Source organism: Rhea americana, unplaced genomic scaffold (assembly GCF_003343005.1).
Source record: "Rhea americana isolate MKP2758 unplaced genomic scaffold, rheAme1 scaffold_182, whole genome shotgun sequence".
Classification (NCBI taxonomy): Eukaryota; Metazoa; Chordata; class Aves; order Rheiformes; family Rheidae; genus Rhea; species Rhea americana.
The window spans coordinates 446,379-461,250 of record NW_028185950.1 but is presented as its reverse complement, the minus strand read 5'-3'; the positions used below and the strand labels follow the sequence as shown (position 1 = coordinate 461,250).

The following is a 14,872-nucleotide window of genomic DNA, read 5'->3' as shown; positions in this document are numbered from 1 at the left end:
CTCAAATTATTTGGGGTGATGTATTTATTGAGTGGATTTCTGATTTTTTAAGCATTGGAGTTTTCCTGGCTGAAACAAAGGCTTCTCTGACTTACGGCTACCTTGGAACCCATCTCAGAGCCATACCAGAGATATTTGGTAAACTCAATCTTGAAAACAAAGCTTTGTTTCTTTAATCCAGTGGACATTATGGATAATAATTGTTTAGCTCCTACACACTGCTTATCCAGTCCATACATGGGAGAAGTTTTTTATGAGGGAGGTAATGCAGTTGCTGCTTTTCAGGTGAGAAACACATATTAGGGTTCACAGCAAAATCATATAGCTGCTGCCTCGGTCTTGGGAACGTGCGATCCCATTCCTGGTAGTCTTCCCAAGACAGGATCTGATTTTTGTCAGATCTTAAGGATTAGCTCATCAAATCTGGCTCAAAGCCTAGAGCATCAATAAGGGCTTAAGTCAACAGGGTGTCAGACTTAAACATATTTCKTAGCTTTTCTATGTTTTTAATTCTCCAACTGCAGAATGAGTTTAGCAGTATCCTGCTGCTAACGAGGCATGAGGGGAAGCAAGTGGGAGGTGGAGATGGAGCCAAGTGGGTACTTAAAGGTGCAGGATGCTTCAGCTGTGGCAGCCTTATTGCATATCTGAGGGTCTAGCATGCTCAAGGAGGGTCATTCTCTGCYAGAAGGTGTATAGTTTGAGTGATGAGAATGTGCATAAAGAGCCTGTTCTCACAATACGGTCACCCTGCTCTTCCCAGCCTCACCTCAACTCAGTAGTCCCAARGCTCATCACAGCCTGAACTGCCAACTTGGTGAGCCACCATGCCTTGGAASCAGCAGTGAGGGTCATTACAGATAAAAACTGTGGTTTAGTTTATCCTTGCCTTTAAACAAAGATCAGGCAACTGTGGCTGATTCGCTCATGGCTAAACATCACCTAGCTGTTAGGTGGTGCCTTGCTTAAATGTACACAGTTTGTTCCTAAATGGCACCAACTGCCCATTGCGCTGTCTGGATAGAAACGAAAACCTCTRAGTACATTATGATATGAGAAACTGAATTAGTCTGGCAATGTCGACTASCCCTAGGCTTTCAGATGAATGGCTAAAAGCAAATTTTTTTTTCCTTCAGCTGTTTTTGTGATTAAACTTAATGATGTTTTCTTTTCCTACGTGATGTTTTCAAGTAAAATGTTTTATTGCTGCTGGTTCCCTTCATCTTGTATGTCTCACAAGCATAACTCAGATTTTTCTTTCTGTTCTTCTCTCTCTACGTTATCCCTTTCCTTTCCAAATAAGAGCCAGTTCTTGGCAGTTCTTTTGTTTCAGAGTGCATGCAGTTAGTTTAACTCCTTGAGAAAGCTTTTTTAAGTAGTTAGTGGTGAACGCAGAGTCTTTGAAATAAGCCTTTCCCAAAAATAAGGGTGCAGCACAGACAAAATTGGACTTTCAGTATTACTGTTTAATTAATGGGCTGAATGCTCTGATTTATTATTRGAAATATAATTAGAAGTGGTGTAAACATTCTGTTTAATTAGGTCTCTTGCTCTATAGTTACAAAACACAGGCAGTGGCGATTCCTATTTGCTCTTTCAGCACCCGAAAGCCCTCAGGGTGGTGCCTCTGTTAGTGTTAACGTAGTCGCCTAAAATCTCCACTTCTCTTTTTGATATTATGACTCATCCACCTACACCTATAAAACCATTTCACAGTTAGAGAACTCTGGGTGTTCTGACGGCGTTTGGGCAACACGAGGCCAGCAGCATGCCGTGGTTCCTGGTGCCTGCCACCCCACGTAACTTTGGGGGGTTGTTAGGAGTTCTTGCTGTTTCTAAGCAGTCGATCACCTGTGCGTTATTGCTGTTGCATCTCAAGTGTTGCATATCATGCACTCCTCTGCGGAGTGCTCCAGGGCAGAGAGAGCAGTGAGCAACCTCCTCTAATACGAATTGAGAGCACTGTGGAGGTGGAACAGGTTCCAAAAATTAGAAATAATGAGCTCAGCCTGAATCTGGGTTTTTTTGGCAGCCTGTCAAATCCTGACTGCAGACATTTAACAAAAAAGCAACGTTTGTATTTGCAAACTGTGCAGCCAGTTGCTGTGAGGATGACCTGGTGCTTTTGAGGTTGCTTGATCTAGTGTGACTTGGGAGCCAGACTTTCAGGCAGTTTCCTCTAAAATTTTATCACCTAATCAGCCAGAATCTGTCCACCTTAAGTTACTTTCTTAAGCTACTTCTGCAGTTGATGAATCTCTCTGGAGAGAAATTTGTCCCATTCAAGGCACGGTGACACGTATCAGATCTTGATGTTTTGGTCTCTCTCCACTGATGACTGATAAGTGATTTAAGCTGAGCATGTAGCGTTGAGATGGATGGTGCTAAGTGAGATGGATCCCATGCCTGATGCTGAATGTGGATTAAATCTTTGCTTTTGTGCATAGTAACTTTGCTGTAGCATCCATCACTGGGAGAATTTTTGTTTGTTTTTCTTATCTGTTTATTTTCCCCTTAGCTTTCCATTTACTTCCAGGTTAAATCATTATCAGATTTCATGATGAAGTATCCTTTTATCCTGTAATTAAATTGAATCTGCTCTTGAGTTCTTTTTTTTTCTCTCTTTTCTGATGGCTTCATCTTTTAAGTGATACATCATGAAAATACCTTACCGTAATGATGTATTACACTAATAATATAGTAATACCTCACTGGAGTGACAGAACTATAGTGATATATTAACATGATAGAAAGCACCATAATACAATAAAACTTAAGATAATGTTCACTCGGCAGAACATTTCATTTAATTACAGGATAAAATACGTTTTACCCATTTGAGCACCAGAACTTGGGGACAAAGCCATAAATACTGAGATCATCCAGGACACTACAGTGTCAAGGGTAACAAAATAGCACCTCAGATTAAATTGTATTAAAGAGAAAATACTGTACTCTTTACTTATAGTTACTAATTGATGATCTGCTCACTGCAGAAGCTAAACAACCCTAAATTGTTTTCCGATAGAGTCCACGAAGGTCATCAAGCGCCGGCGTACCGGTGGGAGAGCAGCCCGAACAGCCGTGCACCGGCACGGGCAGGGGCTGCAGGTCACCGTGGGGCAAAGCAGCCCCCAACATTGGCAGCTGGTGGTGGGGAACTTAGGTCCGGGTGCAATTTTATTTGGGATGCAGTTTTACTTGGAGAGGTGTTTGTAAGAGCGAGTAGGTGTTAACCTGGGACTTAGCTCTGCAGGGCTTTTCTCTGATTTTCGGTGGTCCCAGGCCACTTATGCCGCTTAAGGGGTTTAAGATCTCATCAGCATTAATATTTTTAAATGGTGAGTTCAGTAAAACCTTTAAAACTCTTTTTAGAGTTTCTCTGGTCCTTCCCCTTGCTCGTGACAACTTCTATCTTGTCCTCCGTTAGGTCTGATAATTCCTTTAGGCATTTCCTCAGGGCAGTACCTTTGTGTTTGGTTTGTTTTCTGCTGAATTATTCATATCCTTCACCATCCATTCAGCTCCTTCCTTCCTTGGTCTGTTTTCTGGACGCTAAGAATCTTGTTTAACAGGTAACAAGRTGCAGAACACATTACTGTAAAGGGAAGAATTTAAGATTTCAGTGACCAGCCTTTTCACAAAGCCAAGAAAACATGCTTTTATTACRTGAAATACCACTAGTTATAACTGATTGTACTACGTAGTCTGTCATTAACTTCCTGTGCCTGGGCTACACTTAAGTAAAATTTCCTCCTCTGTCAGYGTAATCATTTCCTTCAAAAATTGCAAACTTTTATTATCTTCAAGCACCGTGATGACAGTATGAGGAAATTGTCGGTGACTAGAAAATAGCTCTTGAATCTCCAAGACAGTAACCTTGCTCAGATACTTGCTGGCGTAGGGGGGCATTTTCAGGGTGACTGGCATGCTCGACAACGAGAGAATCCAGATCAGTCCCTCTTGTTCTTACAAAATGTTTGAGAGGAGAAAACCGATGTGGTCCAGCAGGAAAACATCTGATTGAGGAGCTTTCTCAGAGCATACAAGAACAGTTCTCCTGGGTGGCTTGTGCTGGGGCTCTTCAGATGAACAGAACCAGGGCAAAGGAAAGATTTATTTCGCTGGTGCAGAGCAAATCAGTTATATTCCTGGGGAGGAGGGCAGGGCTTACACGTTTACAGCAACGAGACTCGGAGCAGAGTGCTCAAAGACCTGGAAAGACCCTACTGAAATCCTACCAAAAGGAGGATCTACCAAAAAGAGGATCTGCCGAAAGCTCAGCACTTCCTAGAAGCTGTTCCTTGTAAATACARCATCCCCTTTATTTCTACTCATTGTCCCTCCAAAAGTCTCCYGAGAAGGGGCCAGGCTTTCAGTGCCACACTCAGTTAGCTGGCTGTTCATTGCATTCCCTTCTTGTACTCCCTTCAGCAAAGAAGCTCTGTTATTCCTCGGATATTTTGCATTGATACTAAATATCCCCATGAGCACCGTCAGTATTGATCAGCCAGAAACCTCTCACTATCAGTTCTTGTTCTTTTAGCTTTCATATGTACCCAAAGGATAAAATCTCTTCAATCACTCTTTCTCGTTGATCAGGATCTGGGGCTGTTCCAAGCAGGTTTAAGAGGGCAACTCTGTTGGAAATGATGAGTTGTTGAGATGGTGAATTGCTACAGTTGTTCAGAGTGTTTTAGTAACAATGGAGTGTGTAATTTATTAGTATTATAAAGTATTTTTATGGTACTTTCAGTTTCTAAATAAGGCTACGGTCTTATGTGAACCCAATGAGATGAGCTGTTGCAGTAACAGAGGAGATTTGATCCGGGCATATAGCGGGTGTGGTCTGAGGTGTAAATAAACTGTATTAAGGAAAGCTTCCTTTTTCTCCAAGGAAGTGTGAGCTCACTGAAGGATTATTGGTATTCTGCTTCCARAATTGGCCTGAAGATGATAATCTCGCAGGTTGCTCTCCCAGGACTCCTGAGGGTGCCTCTCTCGTGCCTTTGAGCACAGGTGGTTGTGCCTGGTGTAAGGCATGCAATCACTTGTCGAGCGTAGTGCCTTTCTTCTGCCCTGCTTCTAGAGCTGCTCCTTAACATGTTGGTCAAGCCAGGACCTGGCCGTGTGACAGAGATGCTTCCCATGTGCCACCTGGCAAATTCAAAACCCAATCCTAAYGGACAACTCCTAGTAGAAAGTGCTCCCAATAGCCACCTGCAGGGCTGTCTTGAGCAGGGGCCTCTGCTCTGTATTTTCTTCCCCTGTATCATTCAAGAAGGACCAAGGTAGCAGAACCAGTGCTTCACTGYCAGACTCTCTTTTGCCTAAAGGCTTGACCTCCTGCTTTTACCTTGTAATTGAAACTGCCAGCTGTCATGGTGGGCTTGCTGCAGAACAGAACAAATACTGAACAAAGGATTAAGATATCAAAGGCAGTATTTTCCAAAATGATTATGAGACTTGTAAGTCAACCGAGCTTTTTGGGGATAATCACTCTCAGTATTGAAATGCTTAGAAGGAAGAGGCTTGGAAGCCTGCAACAGTTATCACTGCAAGCTCTGTTTTGGTTGACAGAGAAGTAGATCAAGTGTTATGCAGTCTGCTAGATCCAGAAGCATGTCCTGGGCTTTGTCTGGTTATTGTACATAGTAGATGACACATCTAATAGATRCACTTAATGCATTTTTCATAATATCCATGTTTGTTTTTCAGCTCATTTCATTTCCCTGCAGCTTCCTCTCCCCTCCCTATCCCCCTGCTCCCTTCCTCAGGAAAGATTTGATTTTTGCTCTACTTATTTTTCCCACCACATTAGGCGATAACATGTAAGAGCAGAAATCATGTTGCCTTGTGGGCATTAGGCCAACTGTCTAAAGACACACTGCCAAACATAATAAAAAAAGAAAGTATTTAGCACACTGATTTATGAACATGGTAACAAACATTTCAGAAACAGGATAGAGTAACTTGTATTGCCCATTTGGGACCCCTAGCTGGCTTTCTTCTTGGTCCCTTAAGCAAGTCTTGTTTCTTTTGTCTTTTTCTTTCCATTCCTCTTTCTTTTAGTAAGATAGGTGGCCTCATTCYCTCTGATGCTCAAATACTAATTCAGATGAGTTGCATGATTAAAAACATGCTGTTACTCTGTGAGAACTGCCTTCGTCAAGGCTTGACTCATMAAAACTTCAAACCGCCCAAACAAGAAAATCTTTCAGCTATCACAGAGATGCCCATGGAACGAGCCTTATGTTGCACCCACATTGCACGTGGGGCAGCTGCCTCTGCAGGAACCAGGCACCAGCCCTGCCCCATGCTAGCATGGCCATACGGGGCARTCGGCCATGTTGCGAGAAGAGCCCGCCCATGCATGCTCCCCAGTGCGTTTGTCAAGCTGAATCCGCGCCTGGAAGGACGATACTACGACAAGTGGACCTCTGTAAGATGTRAAGTGGCTAAGGCCTCACTTTGATACACACCACCTTGGGCAAAAGCAAAGCTCTGYCAGCAGCAGGGAACGATGTGCTTTAGACGCCCATCTTGAGGAAGAGGGACAGGCGCACCTACAACCAACAGAGTGAAGGAAGAGCARAATTAGATTCAAGTATCATAACTGTATCTGCTGTTACTAACTCAAGTTGGACCGTTTGACATTGTTTTAACTTGATTTTCAGTGTTTAATTATTCTAACAGAGATAACCTGAACTCCCAGTGTGATTTACTGCCTCTTTTTAAACATCTGGGTCACAGATATGCTCAGTTAATTAACGTACTGAATACTGCTCATTTGTCTGCTTGATAATAGATTGATTCATAATTTAAATAAGCAGCTGTGTATATCTTTCCCCTGAACTATAAAAGGCAGGCTGCTGTCACTCATCTCTTTTCACTCCTGCATTTAAATATGTTTAGGGAAATATTTTGGTGGGATTCCTTAAACACTGCAAATATCTGGGCCTTTTGTCTAGAGCAGCCACAGAGGCAGTGGAGCTGTCTCCGAGCCAGCTGTGCGAGCTGCCGGCAGAGCACCCTCGGGAGCGTCCGAGCTCTCTGCTACTCCGTGCCTCCCTCTTCCTGGCAGCAGAGGTGGCTCCGCAAGAGTACTCCTGCACACAGGAGTTTGACAGCAGTCAGATGCCGGTGATGTTGGGAGTGTAAAGATGAGATCCTGCGCTTGAGCCTTCCCTCCACGGTGGAACTGTGCGGAGCTTTGGGATTGCATCGCTGAGGAACAGGGCCAGTGACGCATCAGATTGCTCTGGCCAACGTTGCTACCTGGCTGCTGTTTCAATTGCTGGAGGGTTGCTCCAAACATACCATCAACATCGTGTACAGGCYAAAGCAAAACTGGCTGGCCGAGCGCAGGAAAAGCAACGGAACAGACCAACACGCCCAACCTAGCCAGCTGGCTGCAGGCTAAACCGTGGGGGAAGTCATCAGTCACCTCAACCTACAGAGGCTTTAGGCTCAAAGGAGACTGGAGGCGTCAGTCTCGTGATGGTATTAAGGCTCAGAGTTATTCTCATCCCTTCCCTGTGCCCCTGCTCTTCATCTGCATCTGCAAAAAAACCCACAAAAATAGCAAGGAAAGAAAGCCAGAAATTTTTTTTCCCTTTTGTCAGTTCTACTTTCTCTATGTATCATCYTCACATGTTTTTCCTGGGGCTCTCCATAGCTGTCATTTTCTATATGGCTTTTTAATGGCACTCAAAAGCTACTGATAGTTGTCTTCTTCTTCTTCCCTGCCTGCAGCTTGCACGCTACACCAAGGAGGGATTCCTTCATCTTGGTGCCCTTGGGACCACGACTCTTCTACCCGATACTCGCTGTCTGGTGGATAATGTGAAAAGTCATTTCCCTCAGCTCCTTGATTGYGAAAAGGTCAAGAGCAGCCTCCATAAGCGCTGGAATTTCATACAGGTTTGTTACAGGTCCACCATTGGCTGCTTCTCCTCTCCCTTGCCTACCTGTGGCCTGTGTCACACTATGTTCGGTGTGGGACCTGTTCATCACTGGGGAGGGGGACAAAGACAAAATGGTCCTATGCAATACCAGATGCCAGAGGCTCTGAGGGCAAAGGAAAAAGGTTAAGAGCAGTCAGAGGTGGGACAGTATTGTAGAAGAGGTTCTAGGATGAGTTTCCATTTCTGTTGGAATGTTCTCAGCAGTATTACACTATCGTTGACTTTCAGATTTGTTTCTYACAGATAACCCAAGGTTAGATGCAAAAAACCACAGTACCTTTGCCCCGAAGCATACAGCAAATAATACACAGACTCGTGTTATTAGTGTTGAAGGTTCCTCTGTTCACTTCTCATTAATTTTTTGAGAAATTATTTTATTATTTTAGTGCGTTACTGCTCAAGTAAATACTATCGGCTTTCCAGCAAAACGTGAGGTTCTGTCCTGGGCACTGTTTAGTCCTGGCTTGCTTCAYAGACAACATATTTATCTGTGTCTTTAATTTTAGAATGGTGCCATCTTGAACAAGGGGACCGGACGTTGCTTGGAAGTGGAGAACAGAGGAATGGCCGGCATTGATCTGATTCTTCGCAGCTGCACAGGACAAAGATGGACAATTAAAAATTTCATCAAGTAAAAGGAGGAAGATTCTGAAGAGTTTCACTTGAAACACAGCTGACTTGGACTGATGAGACTGGACTCCTTTGGAAAGRAAGAAGTATCAAAACAGAGCTTTATTCATGTTATTAGGAGAGGACATGGGGAAAATGGGCATTTGTGTCTTTTTATTTTTATTGTATGTTAGTCTCCCACAGCTGATTCTGACTGAGTGAAATTGGGTCAGAACTGCTATTTTCTTCTAGCAAGCGCTCTAAAAGGTRTCAGTTATTTCTGCTGGAATGACTGTAATAAGCTCATGCAGTCTTGTGATCATTTTACTGACAGGGAATGGTTGCATTCCTGGATGACTCTGAGCTCTTATAAAGGGCTGGGTAGGTTTAGGTTTACAATATGATCCGAGTAACAGACTTTGAATATACCTGCCTGGCAAGTGAGACCACTTGWGTGCTTGTGGAAGGGGAAATGTCACCAAGCCCCAAATGAGCTGTATTCAAATGACTTGGTGTTCTGCTAAGTCCTCGCTCTCTTTTCCCTGTCTCACCCCTGCTTCCACCAGCCTGTTTCTTAACTCTTGGAGAGGCCTGTATTAAAGCAAAGCTCTCAGAGACCCCCTGTAGCTCCTATTGGTCTTTCCCACCCTTAATCGTAGACATTGTTACACAAAATCGTACAGAATAAAAATACTGGTCTTGTATTTGTCCCTTCCCCACACACATGCGCTGCTGTTGGCCAAGCCAGTCCCACACAATGTGGGTCCCACTCCCACATGAAGTGTCCTGAAGAGGTTCCTCTTGRAAAAGGCCTTGGATGTTTTCCCACAGGCTGCTGCCCTCCGGCTCAGGTAGGGGTTGACTGCCCATTTTGGGATTGGTCTTCCACAATGCTGCTGAGGAGAGGTAGCATGATGCTTCCTGCCCTGTTGGTGACCCAGCAGTTGGACAGCAAGATGTTGCCCATCTGGGAGCWTGGTGAACTGACCCACCTTGCTCTCCCAGCTGAGCAGCTAGCYTAGGAATGGCCCTTTAGTGGCCCACCTTCATGCTTTTGCTGCTCTTTTCTTCTAAAAGTGAGGAAGGATTCACTAGTRTGTGGAACATGCTGAGAAGAGGTAACACGAAAGGTTCAGGCTTCCCTCCCATGGAGGCTTTAGAATTTGTTTTCAAAGAATCCTTGCTCTGAGTCAAGACAGTAATAATAATAGTCTCCTTGCCTTTGTGGTGACTTAATTCTCTTCCTGAGGCTTAAGCACACCTATCCTGCCTGGTCAGCGTATGACTGTGGTCAAGGCCCACTCCAAACAGCGCTTGCGTCTGCAGTCTTTCCTGAGTARTGGTGAAATAAGTGAAGGGGGAGAGAGAAAGAGAGAGACTAATAGATAGCAGTTTGGTGGAAACTCCTGACTTTGCAGTTGCCTGAGGCTTAATAATACATCACCACAGTGGTGATAGCCTCGCTTGCTTTTCCTGGCCCATAAGAATCTACTCAGCTGTCATGGGAGACCATTGATTTGGGGTCCTGATAYCAGGCTGACTGAGAAAGGGAAACATGGTCATGCAAGTTGGTGTTAYACATGGATGCTAGACTAGTCCACAGCAGGCTTCATTCTTTGGAGAGGAGAAGCTAGCCCATCTCCTGTCCTTCTCATGGAATAATACTTTTTCTGGTTGCCCTCTGGCTAGGGTGTACTAAAATATGTTAATATATGAGATGTATGTGTAAATATGTTTCCCAAAGACGGGATGTGCACAGTGTTGTTTGCTGCAGAGCACTCATGCCTGTCTTCCATTTGCATCAGGATGAAGCTACCTTGATGTTTAATGAGTTTAATTTTCAATGCCATGAAGCTGATTTATAACTGATGTTTTAGTAATTTATTGAACAGAAGCAGATATATTTCATCGTTCYTTCTACAGCAACGAGCATCACATAGGACTAATTGTTCACTTATGCTTGACAGGACTTCCTCATTCATCAGGGTGGTTTCTGATTTTTTTTTCTCTTGCCTACCTTAATGAAGTAAAACTTCTTAGTTGTCCTGGATTGCAAAGTAGGGAGTCAATGTAGAATTTTGCTCTCTTATTCGCTGTTGCATCATCTCTTGTGTAATAAATTTTAGCACTTAAAAAAACAACACGATCACAGTGTCTTTAGATGCATGATGTATTTTCCCTTGCATATGTTGCTGCCTTTTAAGAAAAGCAATTTGCTGATGAAGTGGGCTCTCRAGAAGTTCTGGGGGATTTGAGACTTCACAGTTAACGGTATATATAATAAAATGCTCTATAGTCAAGAATGAATTTGCTGTCAGACATCAGTGGAGTCACGTATTGTTTGATGCTGGGAAAAGCTTGAACGTTTTGGATAAACAACCAAGAAGCCCTTGGATGTTGCCTAGGACATAATTCACAATTCCAAGTTGAGTCCTGCCAGTGCTGAGGGTGCCAGCAGATGGGTTTTGTCAGATTTAATTGTGATGGTGGAAGGTGTTACCACCTCCAGCTTTCCATCTGGTTCATCTGCCGGAGGTTTCTGTCCCCATCACAGTCAGCAGAGATGAATGTGTGGCTGCACCTTCACTACCGTAATTCACAGTATGTGCTTCAGCCACCAGGAAAGAGGGATTTGCTCTATTTAACATATTTAACATGCTGMATTGTCAGCTGAAGTCACTTAGGAAGGGCCACATGGCTCTGCTATGGCAACCATAGCCTCTGGTAGGAGTGAGTTGGACTGCCCTGCCAGGGAGTGTCTTCACTTTCCCCATGGGATTGATGCTGCCTGTCAGAGGTGACGTATTTGAGTTTGCGAGCTTGCCTGAGGTAACGGGGGAGATGCAAGACAAGCTGATGATGGGAATCCCGTCGGTGACAGGCACTGTAAGTCTTTTAAAAATTTGTAAGGTTCAGAGATACGTTTACTGTGCAACCCATAAAGAAAACAAATGTCTGAGCACCCAGCTGGAAGGGGATGATGGAAAWGAAGTTTGTTCCAGGACCCTCAGGTGGTACACAAACTCTCGTGAGGTRGCTTGCCCATTTTCACTGGCATACCCAGAAGGCTTTAAAATGACTGAAGAGAACCAGTGCTAATAAAATCAGGAGTAAAAGCCRGAATTTTATCTGCCATGTCCATGTAACAGGTTCTGTTCTTACCTTAGACTGTGACATGCAGAGATGATTGGTGAGGCCAAGACTTGAGAGCTGTACCCTCCTACACCTTAGAAATCTGCTTTAGGAATCCAGATCTAAATGTTGCATCTCATGCTTATCTCTAATAATATGTTAATTGCTTTAAAAAGTGATATCAAAGTGGTTCTTATTAAATATATGATTTGAGTCTTGCCTCTTGAGTGATTTTAAAAAGATTTACTGCTGATGAGATAGAGACAGTCATTCTTCTCTAGTTACATATTTAATAGAAAAGTGTTGCTGTTTTAATGAAACTTCCATTTTAAAAAGAAATAGAAATGAAGGAGAAATCAAGAGAGATGGCCAATGCAGATTAAATTCCAATTTCATCCATCCATGCAGGCCGTCAGTCACCAAGATAATGCAATTACATTCAAGAAGCTGAGAAGAGATGTTACATGGTAAAAAGCATTGCTTGCAAATGAATTATTATAACGAGGCTGGATGTTCCTAACCATAGCTTGAAGCCTGGGGCAACCCTTAGACCAGGTCTCTTACATCCGTATTCTCCTAGATGCAACATGGCTGGTGATGTGATATTCCTGTAAGGACAGCAAAGGTAAGTTGCTATGAGGAGATGCACAGATACACCCACAGAATAGGGAAGGGTGTCTGTGTCTGCACCCAACCCTCAAGGGCACTCTTGGAGTTTTCATTTTAGGWGCAGCAGCAGTCTTACCTCGAGCTGAAGACACCGCAGGCCGTTAACGTGATCCAGATAAACGTAACCTTGGACCGACCTTTGGGGCTGCTCCTGCAGAGCATGGTAAATAAGATTCCATCACTAAGTGTCCCACTAGCACCCATGGATCCTTTTAAGGATGACAAAAGATGGATGAAAGCAAACCTTTGTTCTTTTTGTTGCATGCATTTTATAAGCTCAAGACTTTCTAAGGGGAAGGAGGTTGCGTTAGAGAGAACGGTACAATCCAGTAGGCTTTACGGAAGGTTGAAGTTAACAACAGGCTCTTATTCTTTCGATCCCCTTAGTGAGATTTTTTGCTGCTGCCCTGGGCAAATAGCCAAACTTTCAGAAAGTTCACTCTAAGCCCTCAAATGAAGTTAAACTGCTTTCATTTCAAAGTCAAAGGTTTAACTCATGGACTTCCAATAGAAAAACCTCTCTGCTTGACCACTAAGCAATTTAGGCACTCATCCACTGCTAATGGATATAGAGTTAAGCACTCCACTATGCAGTATGAAATTGGGCATTTTGAAATCTCTGCAGCTAGCTTTTGCAGATGAGAAGCTGTCTTCCTTTAGTTCAGGGAGGGAGAAAGCACGTGACCATTAGGAATCTCAGCTGGATTTCCAAGGACATCTGGATAAAGTGTAAGGGTCCTTCCCTGTTGCTGTTGAATCAAAGTGATTTGCAGATGGTCCTCTAAGCATTGGGAAAAATATTTTGTAAGATTTAGGGATGTAAAGCTTCCAGCCCTGTCAGCCTAGGACGGAAAGGGGAGATACTGAAAGGCCAAAGTCTAGTAGCTGGGGGTTGATCTTGTGTTTTTGGAGGTGGTAGTTTCTGAAATCAAAGTGCTCATATGTCAAAAAAAATTATTAATCACTTTAACTATTCTTAGAGGCAGGAGACACATGACATGCTGCAGCCAGGGAAGTCGCTTGGTTCAGTCAGGTTTGCAGCTGTGTCAGTGTTGGTAGGACCAGGATCTTAGAGGGAAGAGAACGTGTGTTTTGTTTAGAAGCAAAATAACTGCATGCTTCTAGCAATAGATTTGAATAAAACAACATAGCAGGAATGACAAGCTTGCAATCCCAGCTCTGCAGTCTCCACTTACCCAGGATATCTTGTCAAGAGCAGGTGGGTTAAATGCACCTCCCCTGGGGACATTCGTCGTAACTCACCGTTGTCTCAGCTGGGTGCAGCAGCTGGTATCATCCATGCTTCTGTGTCTCCTCACCCCAGGGAATTTTCACTTATGGGCTGAGGCAGAATTTATAGCCGAAAAGGGGGTCAGTTCCTATTTATAGGGCTACTAGCTCAGACTATCTGCTTGTCGTGAATCCTGGGTGAGAATCTGGCTTGAGTGCTTTGGGTCACCCTCTGAGCTGAGAAACCCGGGTAGTAGTTGTGCTCAGCATAAGGCTGTGCTGTTTGTCAGTAAACTAATAACCTAGGCATTAGCTCCAGTTTCTCCTAAAGAGCTAAATATTTATTTAGAAGGCACGCAGGAATTGCTACCTAGAGCAGATATCCTGGTCCTCTGTGTCAAGTGTTGTTCATCTGACAGAAGGCAAAATACCAGGAAGAAAGATTATATAACCTGGAGAGCTTTCCAGAGGAGGAATTACTTATTTTGTTCCCATCTGGTGGCTCTGAGACGTGATGGGTAATAGCTCTCAAAATGTCTTTCCTGGCTATTGTAATTCTAGGTTTTATTGTTATAGGCAAGTATTTCATAGTTAGGCAAGAACCCGTTCAGGAACTAATTTCTTACTGTGCTCTTCAGAAATCACAGCCATGAGGAAAATAACAGCAGAGTGGGGACAAGGTGATTTGCTGTGCGGAGACTTAAAATTGGCACCCAGCAGTAAACGGGTAACAACTTCTGGCATTTTGAGAGCAGAACAGCTACTGTGAGGATCCTTTAAGCCTTCCAAGTGTCATCTGAGGAGGCAGGGTTATCTCCTGCCGTGCTTCTGAGCCCTGATAATGTGCTGGGAATCCTTATCCTGGGAACACTGGCCCAGCCACGTTCCTCTATCACCTAGTGCCGTAGACCTGACACAAGCCAGCTGCCGTTAAAGGCAGCTACAGACTGACTGAGCGTAGGTGTCCAAATGGCCCTGCAGAGCAACATTTTGCACCTTGCGTGTCAGATTGAGTATTCCTTCAGTGCGCGCTCGTGGCACRTGCTGGAGCTTCCCAAGTCTGCAAAGATGGTGAGAAGTGAGATGTTATTTATATCTGGGAAGTGATCTTTTCCCTGAGACTGATGGTAGGAGACACTTGCTTCCTCCCCATTACTTTATGGTTCTGTTGCCTGGGTTTTGTTTGTTTGTTTTTGGCTTTTTTTTTTCTGYTTTTATGAAAGAGGCAAATGGCAAGCACAAGTCCATCACATGAGCTGAGGCAA

The 14,872-nt window shown here is 43.8% G+C and overlaps 1 protein-coding gene and 1 long non-coding RNA gene across 4 annotated transcripts in view; one reads left to right on the top strand and one right to left on the bottom strand.

Moving 5' to 3' along the window:
* The window catches only part of GALNT17 (polypeptide N-acetylgalactosaminyltransferase 17), a 206,146-nt gene extending 195,427 nt beyond the window's left edge, over positions 1-10,719 (top strand). The window contains exons 10-11 of the mRNA XM_085302016.1: positions 7,756-7,923; positions 8,474-10,719. Coding sequence (XP_085158142.1) covers positions 7,756-7,923; positions 8,474-8,602 — 297 coding nt within the window. The 3' untranslated portion in view covers positions 8,603-10,719. The remainder of the gene's footprint in view (positions 1-7,755; positions 7,924-8,473) is intronic.
* On the bottom strand, positions 8,286-13,703 carry LOC146597495 (uncharacterized). Of its 3 annotated transcripts, XR_014895488.1 has the most exons (4): positions 13,641-13,703; positions 12,454-12,528; positions 11,739-12,316; positions 8,286-8,559 (listed from the first exon to the last, which is right to left on the bottom strand). It is a non-coding gene; the product is annotated as an uncharacterized LOC146597495 (long non-coding RNA). The 3 variants fall into 3 exon arrangements; XR_014895489.1 differs by lacking the exon at positions 11,739-12,316; XR_014895487.1 differs by lacking the exon at positions 8,286-8,559 and having other exon boundaries at positions 10,435-12,316.
* Between the last annotated feature and the right edge of the window lie 1,169 nt (positions 13,704-14,872).